This window comes from Halichoerus grypus, chromosome 2 (assembly GCF_964656455.1).
Source record: "Halichoerus grypus chromosome 2, mHalGry1.hap1.1, whole genome shotgun sequence".
Classification (NCBI taxonomy): Eukaryota; Metazoa; Chordata; class Mammalia; order Carnivora; family Phocidae; genus Halichoerus; species Halichoerus grypus.
This window is the reverse complement of record NC_135713.1, coordinates 141,188,144-141,206,414: the sequence shown is the minus strand read 5'-3', so window position 1 is coordinate 141,206,414 and position 18,271 is coordinate 141,188,144. Positions and strand designations below refer to the sequence as shown.

Sequence of the window (18,271 nt, the reverse complement as noted above, 5' to 3'; positions counted from 1 at the left end):
TACATTATTTACCCACAAATGGGTGAGACCTCAATGTTAAAACTCAAAACACTTTAGACCATTAACAGAGGAAAGACACCATATGCACAAAACAAGATTATATTCTTAAGTACAAAAAAATTGCCAGTGCTTTTCAGCAAATTTTTTTTTTCAGCAAATTTTTAAATGCAGAAGAAAGTACTGACTCATTTAACCTCCCCAAGGTAGCAAGATGGCCGTGAATATGAGCTTTGGTCCACGAAGTAAATGGAGAGGATTTTTAAGGTTATTAAAAAAAAAGCTCACAACACGGGTATGTCATTTTCTTCAAAAACATCTTGTCATGCAGATGGGCAAAAAGGAAGCATGCGGGATCGGAGCTCCCTTTAAAAACCCCAGACGCCTCCCGTGGAAATTTAGTCCTGTTGACCTTTAAGTCATTCGGCCCAATTTGTCCCCTTTCGAGAAAATTTACAACACTTGACCACTGATGTTTCAGAACTTTATGAAATACAAGGTCATTAAGTTGAACCATCTCACACTACACTGCCTGAGGCCGCACAAGCAAGAAAGCATTTTCTACCTCTCCACCCCAAAGATCTCCGCTGCGCCGCTGTGAACAATGAACAGAAAGCTGGGTTTAGAATTTAATTTCAAAGAGCAGATTCACAACTTGTTGACAAAAGATAAAGCAGCAACTGTGTCCCGTATACAACACAATTCTTGAGTTAACAGTAAGAAAATGTGCTTTTTCCCCTGGCACACGTGGTATTAATGGAACCAGCCTCTAAAAGAGCGTTCATCAAGCTGACCTTGGAGTTCAGAATTACTCATTGTTGGGGCAGCCCTCAAAAGGCCCAAACCCGATCTTGTAGGTTCGCATTTGTAAAGGATCGTATTTCTGGTAACTGCTGAAAAGACACAGTAATAGCAAGCATCTTTTGTTGGGTTTTTTTTTTTTTTTTTTACTGATGTGTATCAACCCTGTACTTAAACGTTGCTAAAATGGACTGTATCTTCCCGACAAAAAGAAATACAAAATGTGGGGAAAGCTTGCACACATGTGACCTAAAATGTACAGTAATGTGGCTATTTTTACCTAATCGAATGTGTTACAGTATCGTACACACAAACCCTACCCGCCTTTCGAGGCACCCTTTTATTGTAAAAATCTGTCAAGTCTCCAAGGCAATGATATCCAAAAGGGGCCAAGTGAGCCAACAGCGTCGGCCACATCTGCCATTTTCAATTTTCCAGGAGCCAGATTGATGAAAAAGAAACAAGTGAAATTAATTTTAATAATACCTGTTATTATTTAACCCAATATATCCAAAATACCATCCCCTCAAAAATTTAAGAGATAAAAACTACTAGAGGTGTTTCATATTTTTTTCATTCTGAGTGTTCGAAATTCTGAGTTATATTTTATGCTTCCAGCACATCTCAGCTCAGACTAGCACATTTCAAGTGCTCAACAGCCACACGGGGCTAGGGGCTACTGTTCTGGGCAGTCCTGGTCTAATTAATCCCTTTATTAAGCCAGTGGCAAAACTAATTTTTAGAATTCTACTCCTCCCACACCAATTGCTCAGAAAAGGTTTTCCTTCCCAAGTATGTCTAAATGAGGAAAAATAGAAAAAGAAACCTGCCAAGAAAAAAAAAGGGAGGGGGGGGAAACGTTACTTCCCTATGAATTTCTCTTTGAATCTCTCCAAAGAAAAATTAGAGGCAAATGCCCCATAAATGGAGGGTGGCATTATATTTGTAATATAATCACCTCTACTAATTTAAAACTCCCATCATGAGGAGGAGGGCAATCCTAAAATCCACATTCATTTGATAAAAGCCTCCAGGAATGATTACTACACTTGGGGCCTTCCCACCCTCTGAGGGCTTTATTTGTATTCGTTAATTTGCTCTGTACGCTCTTCTTAATGAATGACTGGGTTCTAACTATGAAGCTCTGTACAGTGCAGGCTATATGCTTCTTAAAAAGGAGGGACGGATCTATCTTGTTCACCTCTCTTCAAGCATTTAGCCATGTCCGGCAACCAGCAGGTAAATGAAATATTTGTTGACTGAATGAATGCAAATGAATGCAAGGTATTGAACTTCAGTGTTGGAGAAGATAAAGCAGTTGACATACAACTGACTCGACCTACCACCCAAGGCGGAAATCCCCTCTACAATGTCTGCAAATGGTGGTCCCTCAGCCATTGCTTAAAACAAAGACTTCAAATACTGATGGCCCAAATGCTGGATGGGTCATAGTCCAAGATGTGTTTTGGCTACCCTATCCTATGCTGAGCTGGCATGGAGTTTTTAAATGATCTGAATTAACTGCCAATGTTCAACAGACAGATGACACATCAAAACCACTATCAGGTTTTTGTTGGGGGGGGACAGTAAATCTGACAATCTGGCACCCCCAAACCCATATGATAATGCACACGTGCCAAGTGCCCAGGGGCTGTGGCCTCCTTAGACAAGGCATCCAGTCTAGTCTACAGAACCATGCACCGCTGTCTCCTAACAGGCGAGGCCTGGAGTCAGCTGGCCGCTGATACCTAGGCTGCTGGTTTTCTGACGGCAGCTGAGCTGATGGGAAAATGAACTCTTTACTGTCTCTGTATCAAATAAGTAAAAGCAAAGAGGGTCCTGTATTTACTATGCCTGGGACCTGCTTCCCTAATGTATCTGGTCCCTGCAGCATCTCAATCTGACCCCGCACTTGAACTCTTCCACGGACAGGGAGATGACAGTCTCATCTTTGGAAAGCCTGTCCTATTGGTTTTCTTTCCCACTGAGCCTGAAATCTGCATTCCTAGTTCACTCACTGATCTGGAATCTCTGCTGTGAAGATACCCAGTTTACTTTCTCTTTCACAAGACAGCCATCATGTTCTGCAGTCTCTCCCTCTCAAAGTTAAATACTCTTTTATTTCCCCTAACTGCCCTTTCAAAGTTTTCTAACTCCCCGCCCTCTCAGGACATGATCCAACTTGACAGGGGTCTTCCTAAAGGACAGGGAGGAACTTCTCAGTAATTCTTTTTCTGATTTAGAAGGTGTAAAGTATGGTGGAATGGATCTCTTGTTCTGGGGGGAAAAAAAAGGCCACTATTATTGAATAAAAGCCATCATGGCATGCTTTGTAGAAATCTTTTAGCAGAGGTTTGTCATTCAACAACCACTCCACAAATATTTATTAAACATCCACCAAGTACTATCTAGGTGAGCTCCTAAATTATATATTTTTAATTATATATAATTTATATTTTTTAAGAATATTCATCTATATTTCACTCAAACTCCATATGAATCACATACCAATCAAATGTTAAGATTAGAGCCCACCTTAAGATACAGGATTTCATATAATATGTATAGAAGCACAATCTAATTATAGAAATATTAGTACATAACTAAAATTCCTTTGAATGGTCTATGCTAAATATTAATATACAAAAAGTGAATTTCCTTGGTCAGTCAATCAGGGGATCTGTCCCTAACTAGCTAATGAGGATCTACCAACAGAATCTCTGTTTTCTCTGGTAGGTAATTTCAAGCTATTGAGATCTGTCCCCCCACCCCGTCTCCCGCCCCCCCGTCCCCCGTGCCAGCTAGTTCCTAGCAGGGAGGGAAACATACAAGTGATGACTTCACAATAAGCATGACCCTCTCTGACCTCATACTCCCTGCATCCCCAATCACTTAATGTCCCTTTTTAAATATATTCTTATAATTTTTTATATGTGCAAAATAGCTTCCAAGTAATCTGTGATTACCATTTAAAGAAAAATACGTGTTTTTAAAATAGCATAATACTGCTCTTAGATCAAATCCACTCTTACCCACTGTCTGATGGAGCACAAAGATGAGATTCCATATCACAGTGTGGACCAAAAAAGACAGCATTCACTAAATGCCAATGAGGAGAAGGAGATTCTCTTCTGCTGTTTTTTTTTATAAGATTAAAAAATTATTACTATGCTCCAAGGGGGAGAAATAAACAGAGTGGCCTAAAGGACCAAACGTAAAACCTTCAAGCCCAAATTGGGCAGAACTGAAGGCCTGGAAGTCTGGTGCTTACAGCCACTCACGTCCTCTCCTCCAAACGAAGTGTGTGCCTAACATGGTATTGAGATATTTCTACCCAAACCTCTGCCTCCCCTTGGTCCTCACTGCTGATGTTGGGCCTGAAATCCCCAGTGGCCCTGTTCCCTGGAATTTCAAATTAATTTTGCTCTACCTTACTCCTGCAGTGGATGTCCAGAAGAAACTAAGTAACACCATCCCCATGGGAACCAAGGGCCGTATAATATACCGTACATGTGCCCTATAACATCTGGATCTACTTCTATCATTACTACAGAATTCTACCCCTAGTTGGTTGATATTCAAAAATCCTGATTTCAAAAAATGGATTTAAAATGGCTGAAGAAGATAAAATCCTCAGGAAGAACAAAATGACAGCAAATAATTCATCTAAAAAACCTTCTAGGAAGAGTCATTATGGAGTCTTGTCCTTAATTTGGCATATTTATTTACATACTACCATAGACAGAGGATTCCCTAGTAAGTACTTCCGTGGTCCATTATTTCATCCCTCATATAAAGGACCCACAGGGTCAGAACACCCCCTAAAATACAGACGGTTATTAAGGGGTCTAACACAAAGCTCGTGTTCAATATCCAACTTTAAGTGCGTAACAGTTCATTCTGACATTTGAAAAGAGGGAAGGGTTCCTTTACAACTAGTTTTAATTTATTCACCCAGAAAGACCAACCCACAAAAGGGCACAAATAATTTCCCCTCCACAGATTATCGCTGAAACTCCCAGGCCCCAAGCTTCCACCACATACCTGGTCTGCTAATTCTGTCAATTTTGTCCATGCTAGGGGACGGGAGCCGAAGTCGAGGACTGCTCTGATTGGAGTTGTCTGATCCCACGTCATTGAATGAGTCATCATGGGTCAGTAAGAGCTCTTTTACACACTTATGACAGATACTGTGTTGACAAGGGAGAATCAGCGGGTGGGTGAACAGCTCCTTGCATGCTGGGCAAATGAGCTCTCTTTCGATATTCTTAATGGTAACCTTGAGGAAAAGAAATCAAAATCAAGAGCTCTTAGTGGGTAAATATATTTTTTAAATTTTATTTTATTATGTTAATCACCATACATTACATCATTAGTTTTTGATGTAGTGTTCCATGATTCATTGTTTGCATATAACACCCGGTGCTCCATTCAATACGTGCCCTCTTTAATACCCATCGCCGGGCTAACCCATCCCCCCACCCCCTCCCCTCTAGAACCCTCAGTTTGTTTCTCAGAGTCCACAGTCTCGCATGGTTAGTGGGTAAATATATTAACATCCTTATACCTCTTGGATGAGTACGTGTGTTTACCATGCCAAAAGAAATTAAGAAACAGTGTATAATCTGAAATTCCTTTCTGGCAATGAAATTCCCATACCATCGCCCCCCACCCCAACACCCACAGCCTAGAACTGAAGGGACACAGACATGGAAAACACTGAAGTCGGAGAAAAATCAGCACAAGATATGAGGGGACTGTAATATTCCATCAATTATGAAATTATTCAAATCATCATGAATTCACTGATTTAGGACATCTGAGAAATCCTAAAAGTAGATGACTTCAATAAAAGATAGCACACTAAGAATAAGACCTTATTCCTCCTGAGCACACTAACTTTTTTTTTTTTTTTTAAAGATTTTTATTTATTTGACAGAGAGAGAGACACAGTGAGAGAGGGAACACAAGCAGGCGGAGTAGGAGAGGGAGAGGGAGAAGCAGGCTTCCCGCCGAACAGGAAGCCCAATGTGGGGCTCGATCCCAGGACCCCGGGATCATGACCTGAGCCGAAGGCAGCCACTTAACGACTGAGCCACCCAGGCGCCCCCTGAGCACACTAACTCTTACAGCCAGAAGAGAGCTGGCAAAAACTGGGTTAGCCGGCATGTTCGTGGAAGCCTCCTTGAAATCTATTTACAAGCTGAATCATCAGCAATTTTCTACATTAAATGTGACCAATTTTCATATGCTGCAACTGTAATGTAGCTAAAATGCTTGAGGTTCTCTTGCTGCCCAGCAAAGTGGTTATCTTAAAAGCACTTGATGAATATTGAAAGGGTGGAGAGGACTAGAAAGCACCATTGTAAGCACTCTCAGTACTAGAGGCTTGCATTATTTTCCATGAGAAACATTCAGTCTCTTATCACAACCAAAAAGGTTTGATGACCTCATACTCATTTTCCCATCCTTTCCATATGTAGTTTTTCCCCCAAACTGCAGGTGCTATGAATCTATATTCAGCCTTCTTGTAGCTTTACAGTCCTCCTAACCTTGTACAATCATTTCAATTACTGGAGCTCCATAGAAAATTAGAACTGAATTAATTCACTTATTTTAATTAAATAAAAATGTATGCTCTTCTATTCCCCCTACAGTGACACTAAGTGCTTTAATAACCCCTGACAATAGCACTACATCCAACTGGCTTTATCACTGTCCATGGTCTTTGATGTGTTTCTTGCTGCATCATTCAATAAATATTTCAGAGAAGCCCACATCCTCTCAGGATTTTATTAAATTTGGAAGATCACCACACTTCACAATTCACAGCAAAGAAAACAGAATATTCACATCCCATCTCATTTCACAAAGAATTTGACACCTAATTCAAAGGAAAATACTGTTCCGAATGTCCAAAATAGATTCAAAGAAAAATACTGTTCTGAAGGTCCAAGATAGATTCCCATTTGATGGAAGGTTTACTTCCCAGCGGAAGATCTCAAATTATTTCCATCTTTCTGGTACATAAAAAGCAGGACATAAGCTTTTTAAGCACGGCAGATATAAAGTAATTCTTACCCAAAAGAAAAATGAGTTTTCCTTTTAGAGCCACTGAGGGAAACAACCTGATTAAGAGAAAGGTGAAGTGGCGGCTCCCACAATTAAGCTGTCTCAAAATCAATGGGGTTCGACGGGAAACTAACAAGTCGCAAAGAACTGCAGATCAGACCCTTTCAAACAAAAACACTTGTACCCCGACAGCTGCCAGGGCCAGCCCGCCTCCCGCGCACGAGCTGGCGAAGCCGGGGAGGAGCCTCGCCCGGGCTGGGCTGCGCCCGCGGGGGTCCGAGCGGGGCCCGAGCGCCGGCCCCACGACGCTCCGGGACAAAGGGACGGCCGGACACGCGCGGGGCACGCGCGCCCCGAGCCGCGACGGGCACCCGACTCCCCGAGGCGAATGAATTCTACAGCCCGGACCCCATGAAAGAGCCCCGCCCGGACTCCTCAAGGTGCTCAGGTGGGCGATCGCCGCACTCGATCGGCGCCCTCTCGCGGGCTCAGGTGACCCAGGGTCCAGCCCTCCGACGGGCAGAAAGGGGGCGCCCCGGACTGCGGAACCCGGGGCGCGGAAGGCGAAGAGGAAGCGGGGCCACCACACGTCCGCCCTCGCTCCTCGAGAGGAGAGGCTCCCTCTGGCTCAGGGAGGAGGGGAGAGAGAGAGAGCCGGGGGGAGCCCCGGGGAGCCGCCATGGAAGCGTGAGGCGGCGCCCCTGTCGCCCACTCACCAGCGAGTCGGAGCCATCCCCTTCCATGGTAGTCTTCTGCCAGGTGTCATCAACGGCAGGGTCCAAACAGGCAGACGGGCGGCCCGGGCGGGGTCTGGTGGGCGGGTCCCTGCGGCGGCCGTGGGAGCCTGGGTTCGGAGCCGGAGGGCGAGCTGGTCAGCCGGACCCGACCAGCGGACCGACGCGGCGAGGAGCGGGGCGGGCGAAAGCACAGGCGCGGAGGGCCGAGCTGCGCTCCCTGCGACGGCCCCGGAATCCCGCCCCGCGGCCAGCTGCGGCGGCGGCTCCTGCGGACTGCGGCGGGGCCGGCGGCCGCGCGGAGACCTGGGCGCAGACGCCGCGGAGGGGCGGGGCCGGGGCGGGGCGGGGCGGCGCCGTCGCCCGGGCAACAGCGCCCACCGCACAAAGGGGGCGGGGCGGCGGCCGGCGGCCGGGCGGGGCTGCAGCGCGCGCTGGGGTCTGGGCTCTCGCCGCCGGCGCCGCCGCCGCCTGGGTCCCGGCCGCTCGCCCCCTCCCGGACGGCCGCCGCCGTCGCCGCCCGCCGCGGTAGGAAGCCTCGTTGGGGCGGAAGCGAGGGGCAGGGGAGGCGGAGGGCGGCGCCGGGGCGGGGCCGGGGTGGAGCGGTGGGCGGGGCTGCGGCTGACTGCAGGCCTGGCTGCCGGGCCGGCGCGGCCCCTCTGCCCTTCAGTTTGCTTTCCCTGCGCTTTGGTGAAGCGCGGGGCGAGGCATCATCACCTCCAGGCCCCGTTTCCTGACTCTAGACGGCCGGCGGGGGCGGGGGCGGGGGCGGGCCCGGGCCGCCTTACCGGAGCCGTCGCACCGAGCGCTGCAGAGCCGCGCGCGCAGGGGAGGCGATGACCGCTGCGAGACGCCGCCCGCCCCACCCCTTCCCGGGCCGGGGGGTTCCCCTAGTGGGTCCCGGTCTCCGCCCGGCTCTTCCTCCTTCTCTTCCAGCCCAGTTCGTCGGGTGAACTTCACATCCCCGACTGGTCGCCAACCACTCGTATTCGACTTATGCTTCGACACCCCAGGGCGCGGCGCTGTCACGCACGACACGTTCTCGCCAAGTGGCGCGGGCTTGGGGTCCCGAGCCGGCGACGCGGGAGCGCCGCCCCCTCCCCAGCCCGGACAGCCGCCCTGCGGTGCCCCCTTGGGGACGGAGGGCGCGGGGCAAACGGGCGCCGCGGGTCCTGGGCTGCTCCGGCGACACCCGCGCAGCCACGCGGCGCTTGGCCGGCTCAGGGGCCGGCGGCGCCAGATTCCCTGCCACGGCTCCCAAGCGCCTTTCTCGTGTCTCGCTTCACCGCGAACCGAAAACAGATGACCTGGGATAGTTGGAAGCCCTATTAGGGGATCAGGCCACTGCCTTCCCGGCTGGCTGACTCCATCCTTCCGTAGAGACAGAGAAAACGGGAGCTCTAAACAGCTGCGTGAAGGGACCTCAGCTGCAGCAGAGGAATCCCGTTCAGGTTGTGAAATGCTGCCCACTTTTATTTTCCATCTGGGGGGACGTCTGTCGCTGTGAAAAGTTCCCATCGTCTTCCCGCAGCACGGTCAGCAGTGGTGGCCTTTTCTCCAAGCCGGCGGTTAAATAATGGTGTAGCAGTGTGGACTTCAGAGCGGCAAGGGAGTAGCAATTATCTTTAATGGCATGCCCTCAGTTTACAGATGAGGTGGAGAGAGGGTGAGCGCCTTGCCGAGCAGTGACTGGCCTGTTCTGATCCGGATTAATGCCGGCTCTGCGGCCCCACGTGCTGGAGCTGAGGCTGCTTCCTTCCACAGGTTGTGAAACATCCTAATCTGGAGGGAAATGAGGAAGATAACAAATGCCTGCACAATTTGGTTACCTGTATCGCATAGGGCACCATGTTCCCATAGAGTTTTTTTAAAAGACTCAAGCCATGAGGGGCGCCCGGGTGACTCAGTCATTAAGCGTCTGCCTTCGGCTCAGGTCATGATTCCAGGGTCCTGGGATGGAGCCCCACATCGGGCTCCCTGCGCAGCGGGAAGCCTGCTTCTCCCTCTCCCACTCCCCCCTGCTTGTGTTCCCTCTCTCGCTGTCTCTCTCTCTGCCAAATAAATAAAATCTTAAAAAAAAAAAAAAAAGACTCAGCCATGAAATAAGCATTATATATCAATGTTTGTTTTTAATACTGGCCTGTGAGTTAAATTATTCCCCTCTGGCTGTAATCTCACATCAGCCCACCTGAATAGCGCTTTGGTCCAAAACTAGTTAACTGAGTAAGAGAGATTAGAAGGTTTAATTAACATGAGCTAAAGATTAAACTTGTACAGACAATATTTGGCTGAAAATAAATTTGAAAGCCCTCCTTCCATTATGCAAATCAGACTGCAATGAGATAGCATTTTCCACCTGATTCTCAAGGTTCAAAAATTATCTTAACTCACTTGGCCAGAATGTGGGGAACTAGGCACATTCAAGCTTTTTTGTGACACTGTAGATTGGTACAGCTTATTGGAAGGGAATTTTTGCAAATCCTATCAATAATTTTAAATGCGTATACCTTTGACTAAGCAATTCCACTTATAAGAATTTTCCTACTGAAAGACTTGCATGTGTGCACAAAAACGTGTACAAAGATCTTGTTGGGACCTTATTTATAGAAACTATCATCCATGATGTACAACAATAGCATGGAATACTGTGCAGCAGTTAAAATGAATGTACTAAAAAAAATAAAGTGAATGTACTGATGAGCAGGATTTCTAAAACATTGTGTTAAAGAAGTAAAAAGCCATTGGATTCTTTATGTTGCCACTTTGGCCAAAAAAAAAAAAAAAAAAAAGAGACAAGCATAAAAGCTTATATAGGCAAATAAGTAAATAAAATAAGTCTCTGACATAAAAGCACAAAAAATAGCAATAAGATTGTAGAGAAGGGGATGGAATCAGGTGTGGAAGACACTTACACTCACATTGTATTGCATTGTTTGCACTTGATATGTGCATGTTTTACTTCTGGAAACTTTTTAATGCAATTTACATAATTAATCCATAAACATTTTAATCCATATTCATTTAAACTATTAACCCATAAAGTTTTAAAAACAAAAGGCTGTATTGGTAGGAAGATTAAAAAAAAAACTAATCTTCCTCTCTGCTTCCCCTGTACCTCTGATCAGCCTTCAAATCCTCTTGTTCCTTCTCAGATCCTATCCTTTCTCATCCTTACAGCTAATTCTCCTGCCCACCCTGAGCCTCCTCGGCTCCCCGTACCTAGATTACAATAACAGCCTATCAATTAGGTATTTACAGATGACATTCCATATGGGTATCGCTGTCCCTACAGCTCCATTTGTGACAGGCAGAGTAAGCTAAGGTCCTAGACTACGAGGAGCTTAGTGTGGGACTATAACAGGGAGGGCTGTATGTGCATGTGAATTAATGTATTTGAATGTTGGCGTGTTGGGGGGCAAGGGACAGGAGGGGTGGTGAACTTGCAATAATACAAAATGAGTCTAGTACAGTACGGAGGGCCTGGAATGCCACGCTTCTTTTCTGTAGACTTCAGGAAGCTTCTGAAGGCTTTTAAGTGGGAATGACATGAGCGATCTGTATTGTTTGGTTTTTTCAATCATTATTCTCCCAATTTACATTGCACGTGCTATCCCTTGGTACCTACCCCTTCCTAGTTTGGAGTATCCTAGCACCTCTGCTTCCAAGACTTTCTTTTAAAATATGGGTCAAGGGGCACCCGGGTGGCTCAGTCCTTAAGCGTCTGCCTTCAGCTCAGGTCATGGTCCCAGGATCCTGGGATGGAGCCCCACATCAGGCTCCCTGCTCCACGGGAAGCCTGCTTCTCCCTCTCCCACTCCGCCTGCTTGTGTTCCCTCTCTCGCTGTGTCTCTCTCTGTCAAATAAATAAAATCTTAAAAAAAAAAAAAAAATAGGGGTCAAGGTCCAACCCAAGGAAGCCTCACTCCACACCTATCACTGCTCCCAGCAAGTCCACAGACCTTCAGCGCTCTTGCCTACATTATCTCATGCAGTGTTGCTTAATTGCTCTTCCATCACAGAGGCGTGAGCTGTCTTCGTCTATTTCATCAAGTCCAAAAGGTCAGGGAAGAATGTTGCCAATTTCCCCCTACTTCAACTGCCAACAACCACCACACCCCCAACACACACATACACACACACACACACACACACACACACACACACACTTTCTCTCTCTCTCTCTCTCTCTCTCTCTACCATTCAGGTTTGGTAAAGGAGCAGCTCAGTAAGTGTTCATTAACTGACATTTAAAATGTAAACCTGTTACCCTTTAGGCTATCCACTACTCACTAAACTAACCTGGTCTCTTTCCATACTGACTCCTAATACCCAGCAAGAGATTAAGTTCCGGGCAGAGTCAGCTCCTCACAACCATGGCGCATATTTCAGTCTGTGCTGGGCGACACTATGGCTCTTAATCTGTTTGGTCTGAGATCCAACAGCCAGGGTACCATTCTGTTAGTATGTCCTCAACAAGAAGTCACAACACCGGGATGTGGCCGCATACTCCTACACGTTGCCCCCTGCTGGGGACTCCTAGTCATTGGACAACCTGGGGACAAAATGAAGAGAGCCCTTGGACTTAGGGGGAACAAGGTAGCTGGCAAGGAAGTAAATCACGGGGTTTCCCAGTAGATTGGCACATGCACTGTCTACACTGCTGGGCATGAGGAGGTTACAGGTGAAGGACAATGAATGGCAGTTATCAGTTATTGACCCAAGCCTCTGAGAGGCCAAGCTTACCTGTCATAAAGTGTTTCTATGGGAACAACCTCCGGGGAGAGGAGTCCAGCGAGGCCGGAAGTTCAGATGTCCATTGCCTGGCCAAATCCTACTCATCTTTCAGGCTGCAGATCTAGAGCCTCCTCCCTCCTTGGTTTCGTTTTCATTGATCAGCTCCCCTGACTCTGAACTCCTTGGGCACTTAAGAGTCTTTCCACTCAGTTGAACACGATTACATACTCTCCTTTCGTACATGAATGTTTGATGTCTTGTAAGCCTTATCTTCCCAGCCACTGAAGCTTCTGTTTGTTTGTTTAAGAGAAAATCCAGTAGACATTTACTTACTAAACAGTAGCACCAGACCAGCAATATGAAATCTGATGAGACGAACACAGTACTGCTCTGGTAGACACTTTTCCATTAATGGCAATGTGTACAGGCTGCATCACTGGTGGGCAAAGGGGTCCCTTGTCCAACTTGAGGGGAACCACACTGGCCATATTTAGAAGTTATAAGCAGGTCCCCTTTGACTACATGTTATTCCTACACTTGGGACTGCTAGGTTTAGCAAAAACACAGGGCACCCACATAAGTTTGAATTCCAGACACATAATTAATTTTTTTAGTACAAGTATGCCCCACACCTGCACCCCAATGTTCATAGCAGCAATGTCCACAATAGCCAAACTGTAGAAAGAGCCCAGATGTCCATCGACAGATGAATGGATAAAGAAGATGTGGTGTATATATACAATGGAATATTACGCAGCCATCAAAAAATGAAATCTTGCCATTTGCAATGATGTGGATGGAGCTAGAGGGTATTATGCTAAGTGAAATAAGTCAATCAGAGAAAGACAATTATCATATGGTTTCACTGATATGTGGAATTTAAGAAACAAAACAGGAGCATGGGGAAGGGAGGGAAAAATTAAAAAAGACAAAATCAGAGAGGGAGACAATTAACCATAGGAAACAAAGTGAGGGTTGCTGGAGGGGAGGCAGGTAGGGGGGTGGGGTAACTGGGTGATGGGCAGTAAGGAGGGCACTTGATGGAATGAGCACTGGGTGTTATATACAACTGATGAATCACTGAACTCTCCCTCTGAAACTAATAATACACTCTATGTTAACTAATTGAATTTAAATAAAATTAAATTTAAAAAGTATGCCCCATATATTGCAAGGGACCTACTTATAGTAAAACAATTATGTGTTGTTTATCTGAAATTCAAATGTAATTCTACATCCTGTATTTTATCTGGCAACTCCCTATGTCCTCTTGTTAATGATCACAGTTTGGATAGAGGTGTCTCAACACCCAACACTTGTCACAGCAGCTAGATGTAATACCTTTCATGTATTGAGGACCTACTATGTGCCAGTAACAGTATGAGGAACTTTGCATAAAATATTCATTTAATCCTAGCAATAACCCTGTGAGTAGGTATGATTCCCTTCAAAGGGACCATGTGACAACCACAAGGGCTCTTCACCTCCACCCAGAGATTAAGTAATACCCTCAAGGTCACATGCCTAGATGCCAAAGAGCCTTAAGATTCAAACTTGGGTCTCCCTCCAGCCTCCCGATTGCCCTGCCCGCCCACAGGTGACAATAAAATATGTCATTTAGTTGCATAAAAAATATGACTTAAGCATTATTTGTCCAAGTAGTTTAAGATACTCCTTTTTCAAATTATCTTTTGTACAATATGGTAAAAAAAATCAGAGGAAAATTATATTTATGAAACTAGCTAGCTTCAAATGATATTGCTAAAGTCTACATCTTCTGTGTGCCTTTCCTACCCCCCCACCACGCACGCATTTCACCCAATCCCAAGATATAAAAAATATATATATTTTAAAGAATACTTTGCAGTGGACCCAACCTTAGTATTCTCACCCAGTTTAGATTTCAGTTGTGTGAGCAACTACCCATTGAGCCCTCTGAAACAGATCATTTGGTGGTATTTTTGTTTTGGTCCCAGGAGATGTTTAAGACTTCCCATTAGTCTAGATTCGAGGATCTTCTCAATCTAATTCTTTCAGAGTACAAGTATCTTCTTGCTTTACGGTAAATTTTGTGTTTGTGAAAGGTCTTGAAATTTTTAGGCCTCAGAGATGTTCGAAGTTAAAAGTAATAATCCACCAGATTTTAGAATCAATGCCTGTTTCTCTACCAAAGTTAAATGTAAGTTTTCCAAAGCCTCTTTTATTTCGCTCAAACTATTGCACTCCTTGGAGGTATCTGAACAGTAACTACTGAACTATGGGAAACAAGTACTTTCTGGCCATTTATACATAAATATAAGTATGTTAAAATGTCTAAATATAAAGAGGTATACTAAATTTAAATTCTTCTATGTTCCTCGTCATCAAATCTTCATTAAATGATTCCAGAGGAGGGTGTGATGGTGTGAAGGGAAAAGGTGACTGGAGATGATAAAAAAAAAAATTAATAAGCCAAATCTTTCTAGAGCCTAAAAGTTTGAAAACATTGCTTTGAGTAATCCTAGATATTGACCACAGATTTGGAAAGGTCTCTTTCAGTGCAAAGAAGTGAGCTACAAAAGAAACAAGAAACCAAAAAGTATCTTCGAGAAATGGTACAACTTTCCCTAATAGTGAAATATAAGGAAATCCATTTACGTTGAATTTTAAACCTCTTGAGAATTATCATAGGCATTAACTATACTTACAGGGTATTGTGTGATGAGCAGAAAGACCACAATGGTAGAGGTCCCCCGTGGACTTTAAATATTAAAGTCATCATCACAATAGAGTAAAACAAGCTGATCAAGTAGGTTGATCAAGTTCGCCATGTGGGTTTTAGGTTACCCTAAGATGAAAGGCTCACTCCCCACATTCAGAGAACACACAATAAGCTAATTTAATTTGAAATAGACACATGAGAAGCTGCTGCACTGGGGAACGCAGTGTTTTGGAGGTGGGAGTAAAAGTCCATTTTTTACTCTGTAAAACTTTCTGTAAAGTCTGGCTGTTTCCGCAACAAGCACGTGTTAATGTCGTCGAGTTTTATTTATTTTATTTTTTTAAAGATTTTATTTATTTATTTGAGTGAGAGAGAATGAGAGATAGAGAGCACGAGAGGGAAGAGGGTCAGAGGAAGAAGCAGACTCCCTGCTGAGCAGGGGGCCTGATGCGGGACTCGATCCCGGGACTCCAGGATCATGACCTGAGCCGAAGGCAGTCGCCCAACCAACTGAGCCACCCAGGCGCCCTGTCGTCGAGTTTTAAAGCCATCAGAGAAAAGTGAAAGAAACCAGGGTGATGGCCATCAACCCATTGGTCTCGACCTCTAAGGAACGAAAGCAAGGGAAGGGCAGAGGAGGAGAGGAGAGGACTGGAGGGGAGGGGGCAGGAGGATTATGGGCTTCTGCTCTCCTAATTTAACTCAGGGGGCTTGGCGTCCTTAGAGCTGTTTCATATCATCCTTTACATTACAAACCTGAACTACAAAGTGGAACCTAACTTCTCAAAGGAAAATAAAGCGAGTCAGCCTCCAAGCTCTGCTACTCCCTGGCTAGTACCCAGAGAGGTATTCAGCTGTTCAACTCCTGGACAACCACAAGCACAAGGAGGGTTTTAAAAGGAGTGGAGGCGGAGGTATGAGGAGAGTGGGCAGGGAGTAAGCTTGAGCGGAAATGGTTAGGAGGCTACTCCTCATCCCCCACCTCCACCCCAACAAAAAAGGCAGAGGGAGGAACCAAGTTCTTACAGTGAGAGCCTGCTTTCCAACCTCAGAGATTTCAGAGGGACATCTGCCTCTCTAAGGTTGGAAGTCAACTGAGAAGGCTCATGTCTTTGCTGCAGGTAGGTTGCTGAATCCTATCAAAGAGGGTCTACCCAGTGAGTCAGCGACTGAGTGCCTGTTGAGTGAGGCAGAGAAATCCAGCGGATGATGCCAGGTCATTCTGGTTTTGTTGTTTCATTACAGTAAGCATATTGTGAACACGTTGGTAATTCTGAGAGGTTTGCTTTTGGTTTTGTGTACCTGATTTTGTCATAAGTTTTAAGGGTGCCCTACTTGCCCACTTAGTGTTGATGGTAAGTTCATCTGTCTGCTTACTAATCAGTCCCCTGTGGTGAACATGCAGATTCCTGGGCCCCACTGCAGAACTATTCTCGCAGAATTTCAACTTTTGCCTGTACTGAAGGAAACTCTTAGCCAACTAGTGCAATTCTGACTTTGCAGACTGAGTGCCACATGCCTGAACTCACCTCTCAGTCACCCCATTCCTGGCCCCAACGAGAGAGGTCCATTTATTTTGTAATCAACAAAAGGCATCCTCTTTCCTCCCCACCCCCATCCCACCCCCCAGAGTTCCTGGACAGCCAGGGTCCTGCTGTGCGCTTTAGAAGGCCAGGTTCTGACCCCCTGGCTGCAAGCCTCTTCCTCTGAGCCACCGCTTCCTTCTGGCCGCCTCCTTTCCTCGGGGTCGGTCCCCCGGAGGGTGGAGCGGGCTGTGGCATGCACCCCAGGCCCCGGGGGGTGGCCAACCGGAAGCTGCTTGGGGCGACGAGGAGCTTGGATGTGGTGGTCCGGGTGTCCCCACGCCTGTGCGATCGGCCCCTCCGGGTGCAGGCTGGAGCCTAGGGTCGGAAGAAAAGTGGAAAACGGATCCTCCACGTGTCCTTCTGGTCCCGGGGTGCAAATGGTAAGGGTGGCTCGAAGCACAGCCCCGATCTTGGAAATGCGAATAAGCATTCTATTTCTGCTGAGCGTATCCCGTGTTTGCTGAGCAGGAGACTTAATTCCGGGAGGCGCACGGCTCGCCGGGGACACTTGAATCCGAGAATGCATTAACCGGCTCCCCAGCTCCGGGAGCCGGGACTGCCCGCCCCTTAAGCTAAAACCTAGCGGAGTTGGGGTTGGTGAGGTGTGAGCCTAAAGTCTCAGATGCTCACACCAGGGCTGCAGAATCATCCTTCTGATGACCGCACGCACGAAGTCCTTTTCTCCCGCGCCAGCACTCTCTCGAAACTCCAGGTGCACTGGGCAAACGCAGACGCCGTTTCTCGCTTTCCCGCCGGCTGCGCATCCTGGCTGAGCGCGCCCGGGGCGGCCTTTGCATTTCCCGACACCTCCGGCCGGCAGACCCCTTAGGAGCCTCCCTGGGCAGTCTCTCGGATGCAGCGCGGAGGCCGGCCTCCCGCCAGGCTTTCTGCCTGCCTAGGCGCGGCGCCACCCGGGCCGACCGAGGGCGTGGTCGCGAGGCGCCACCGACCGCGCCAGCCGCGTTTCGAATCCGCTCCCGGGCAGGTGCCGGGCTGAAATCCGGCTCCTTGGCATCCCCCCACTCCCCTCCAAAGGCAGGCTGCTGACAATGTTCTCGGCCTCGGGCAATGGCTAGGGACCTGGAAGGAGGGCTGAAAACGCCAAGGCCACGCCACCTGGGGTTCTGTCCCTATTTACCCGCTATACGGTCGCCCTGCGCGCTGAACCCGACCCCGCCCTCCCGACTACTCATCCGCTAGTCCGAGCCCCTCTCCCCGCTTCGCGCCTGGACGCTCGAGGTCACCCCCTCGAAGTCACCACGCGTGGGCAGCCCTGGGGGCGTCGAGGAGTGCCCCCCACGGCCAACGCCCCGCCCTCCTGTCCATCCCCGGGAGCTGAGCTCTCGTCCCTCGCCCTCCCGGGAGCCCCCCGCAGTCGCCCAGCTGGCCAAGTCCCCTTGGCTCATTTCAGAGATGCCGCGCGATAAAGAAAAGGCGGCTACTTTGCATTCTGCAGCTGCTGGGACGCCCTGGCTGGGAGCGCGGACCCGGGGCTCGGGGCCCCGCCTTCCGCGGGCGCTGGAAAGGGACCGGGACGCCCACAGCGACAGGCCAGGTAGCGCCCGGGGTGGGGGCCCAGGCCGCGACGCCGCGCGCCCCAGCACTTACCTTGCCTCTGGCCAGCAATTCCATGATGTAGCCAAACT

General features: G+C 47.5%; 1 protein-coding gene across 3 annotated transcripts in view; it reads right to left on the bottom strand.

Moving 5' to 3' along the window:
* The window catches only part of LOC118538398 (E3 ubiquitin-protein ligase TRIM36), a 37,646-nt gene extending 29,770 nt beyond the window's left edge, over positions 1–7,876 (bottom strand). The window contains exons 1-3 of one of the 3 annotated variants that reach the window (XM_036096321.2): positions 7,587–7,876; positions 4,843–5,077; positions 563–592 (exon numbers count right to left, since the gene is read on the bottom strand). In XM_036096321.2, coding sequence (XP_035952214.1) covers positions 563–592; positions 4,843–5,077; positions 7,587–7,613 — 292 coding nt within the window. In that variant the 5' untranslated portion in view covers positions 7,614–7,876. Of the gene's footprint in view, positions 1–562; positions 593–4,842; positions 5,078–6,879; positions 6,970–7,586 lie in introns of those variants that run through there. The other 2 variants (XM_078067610.1, XM_036096322.2) reach the window with 2 other exon arrangements.
* Positions 7,877–18,271: the final 10,395 nt, after the last annotated feature.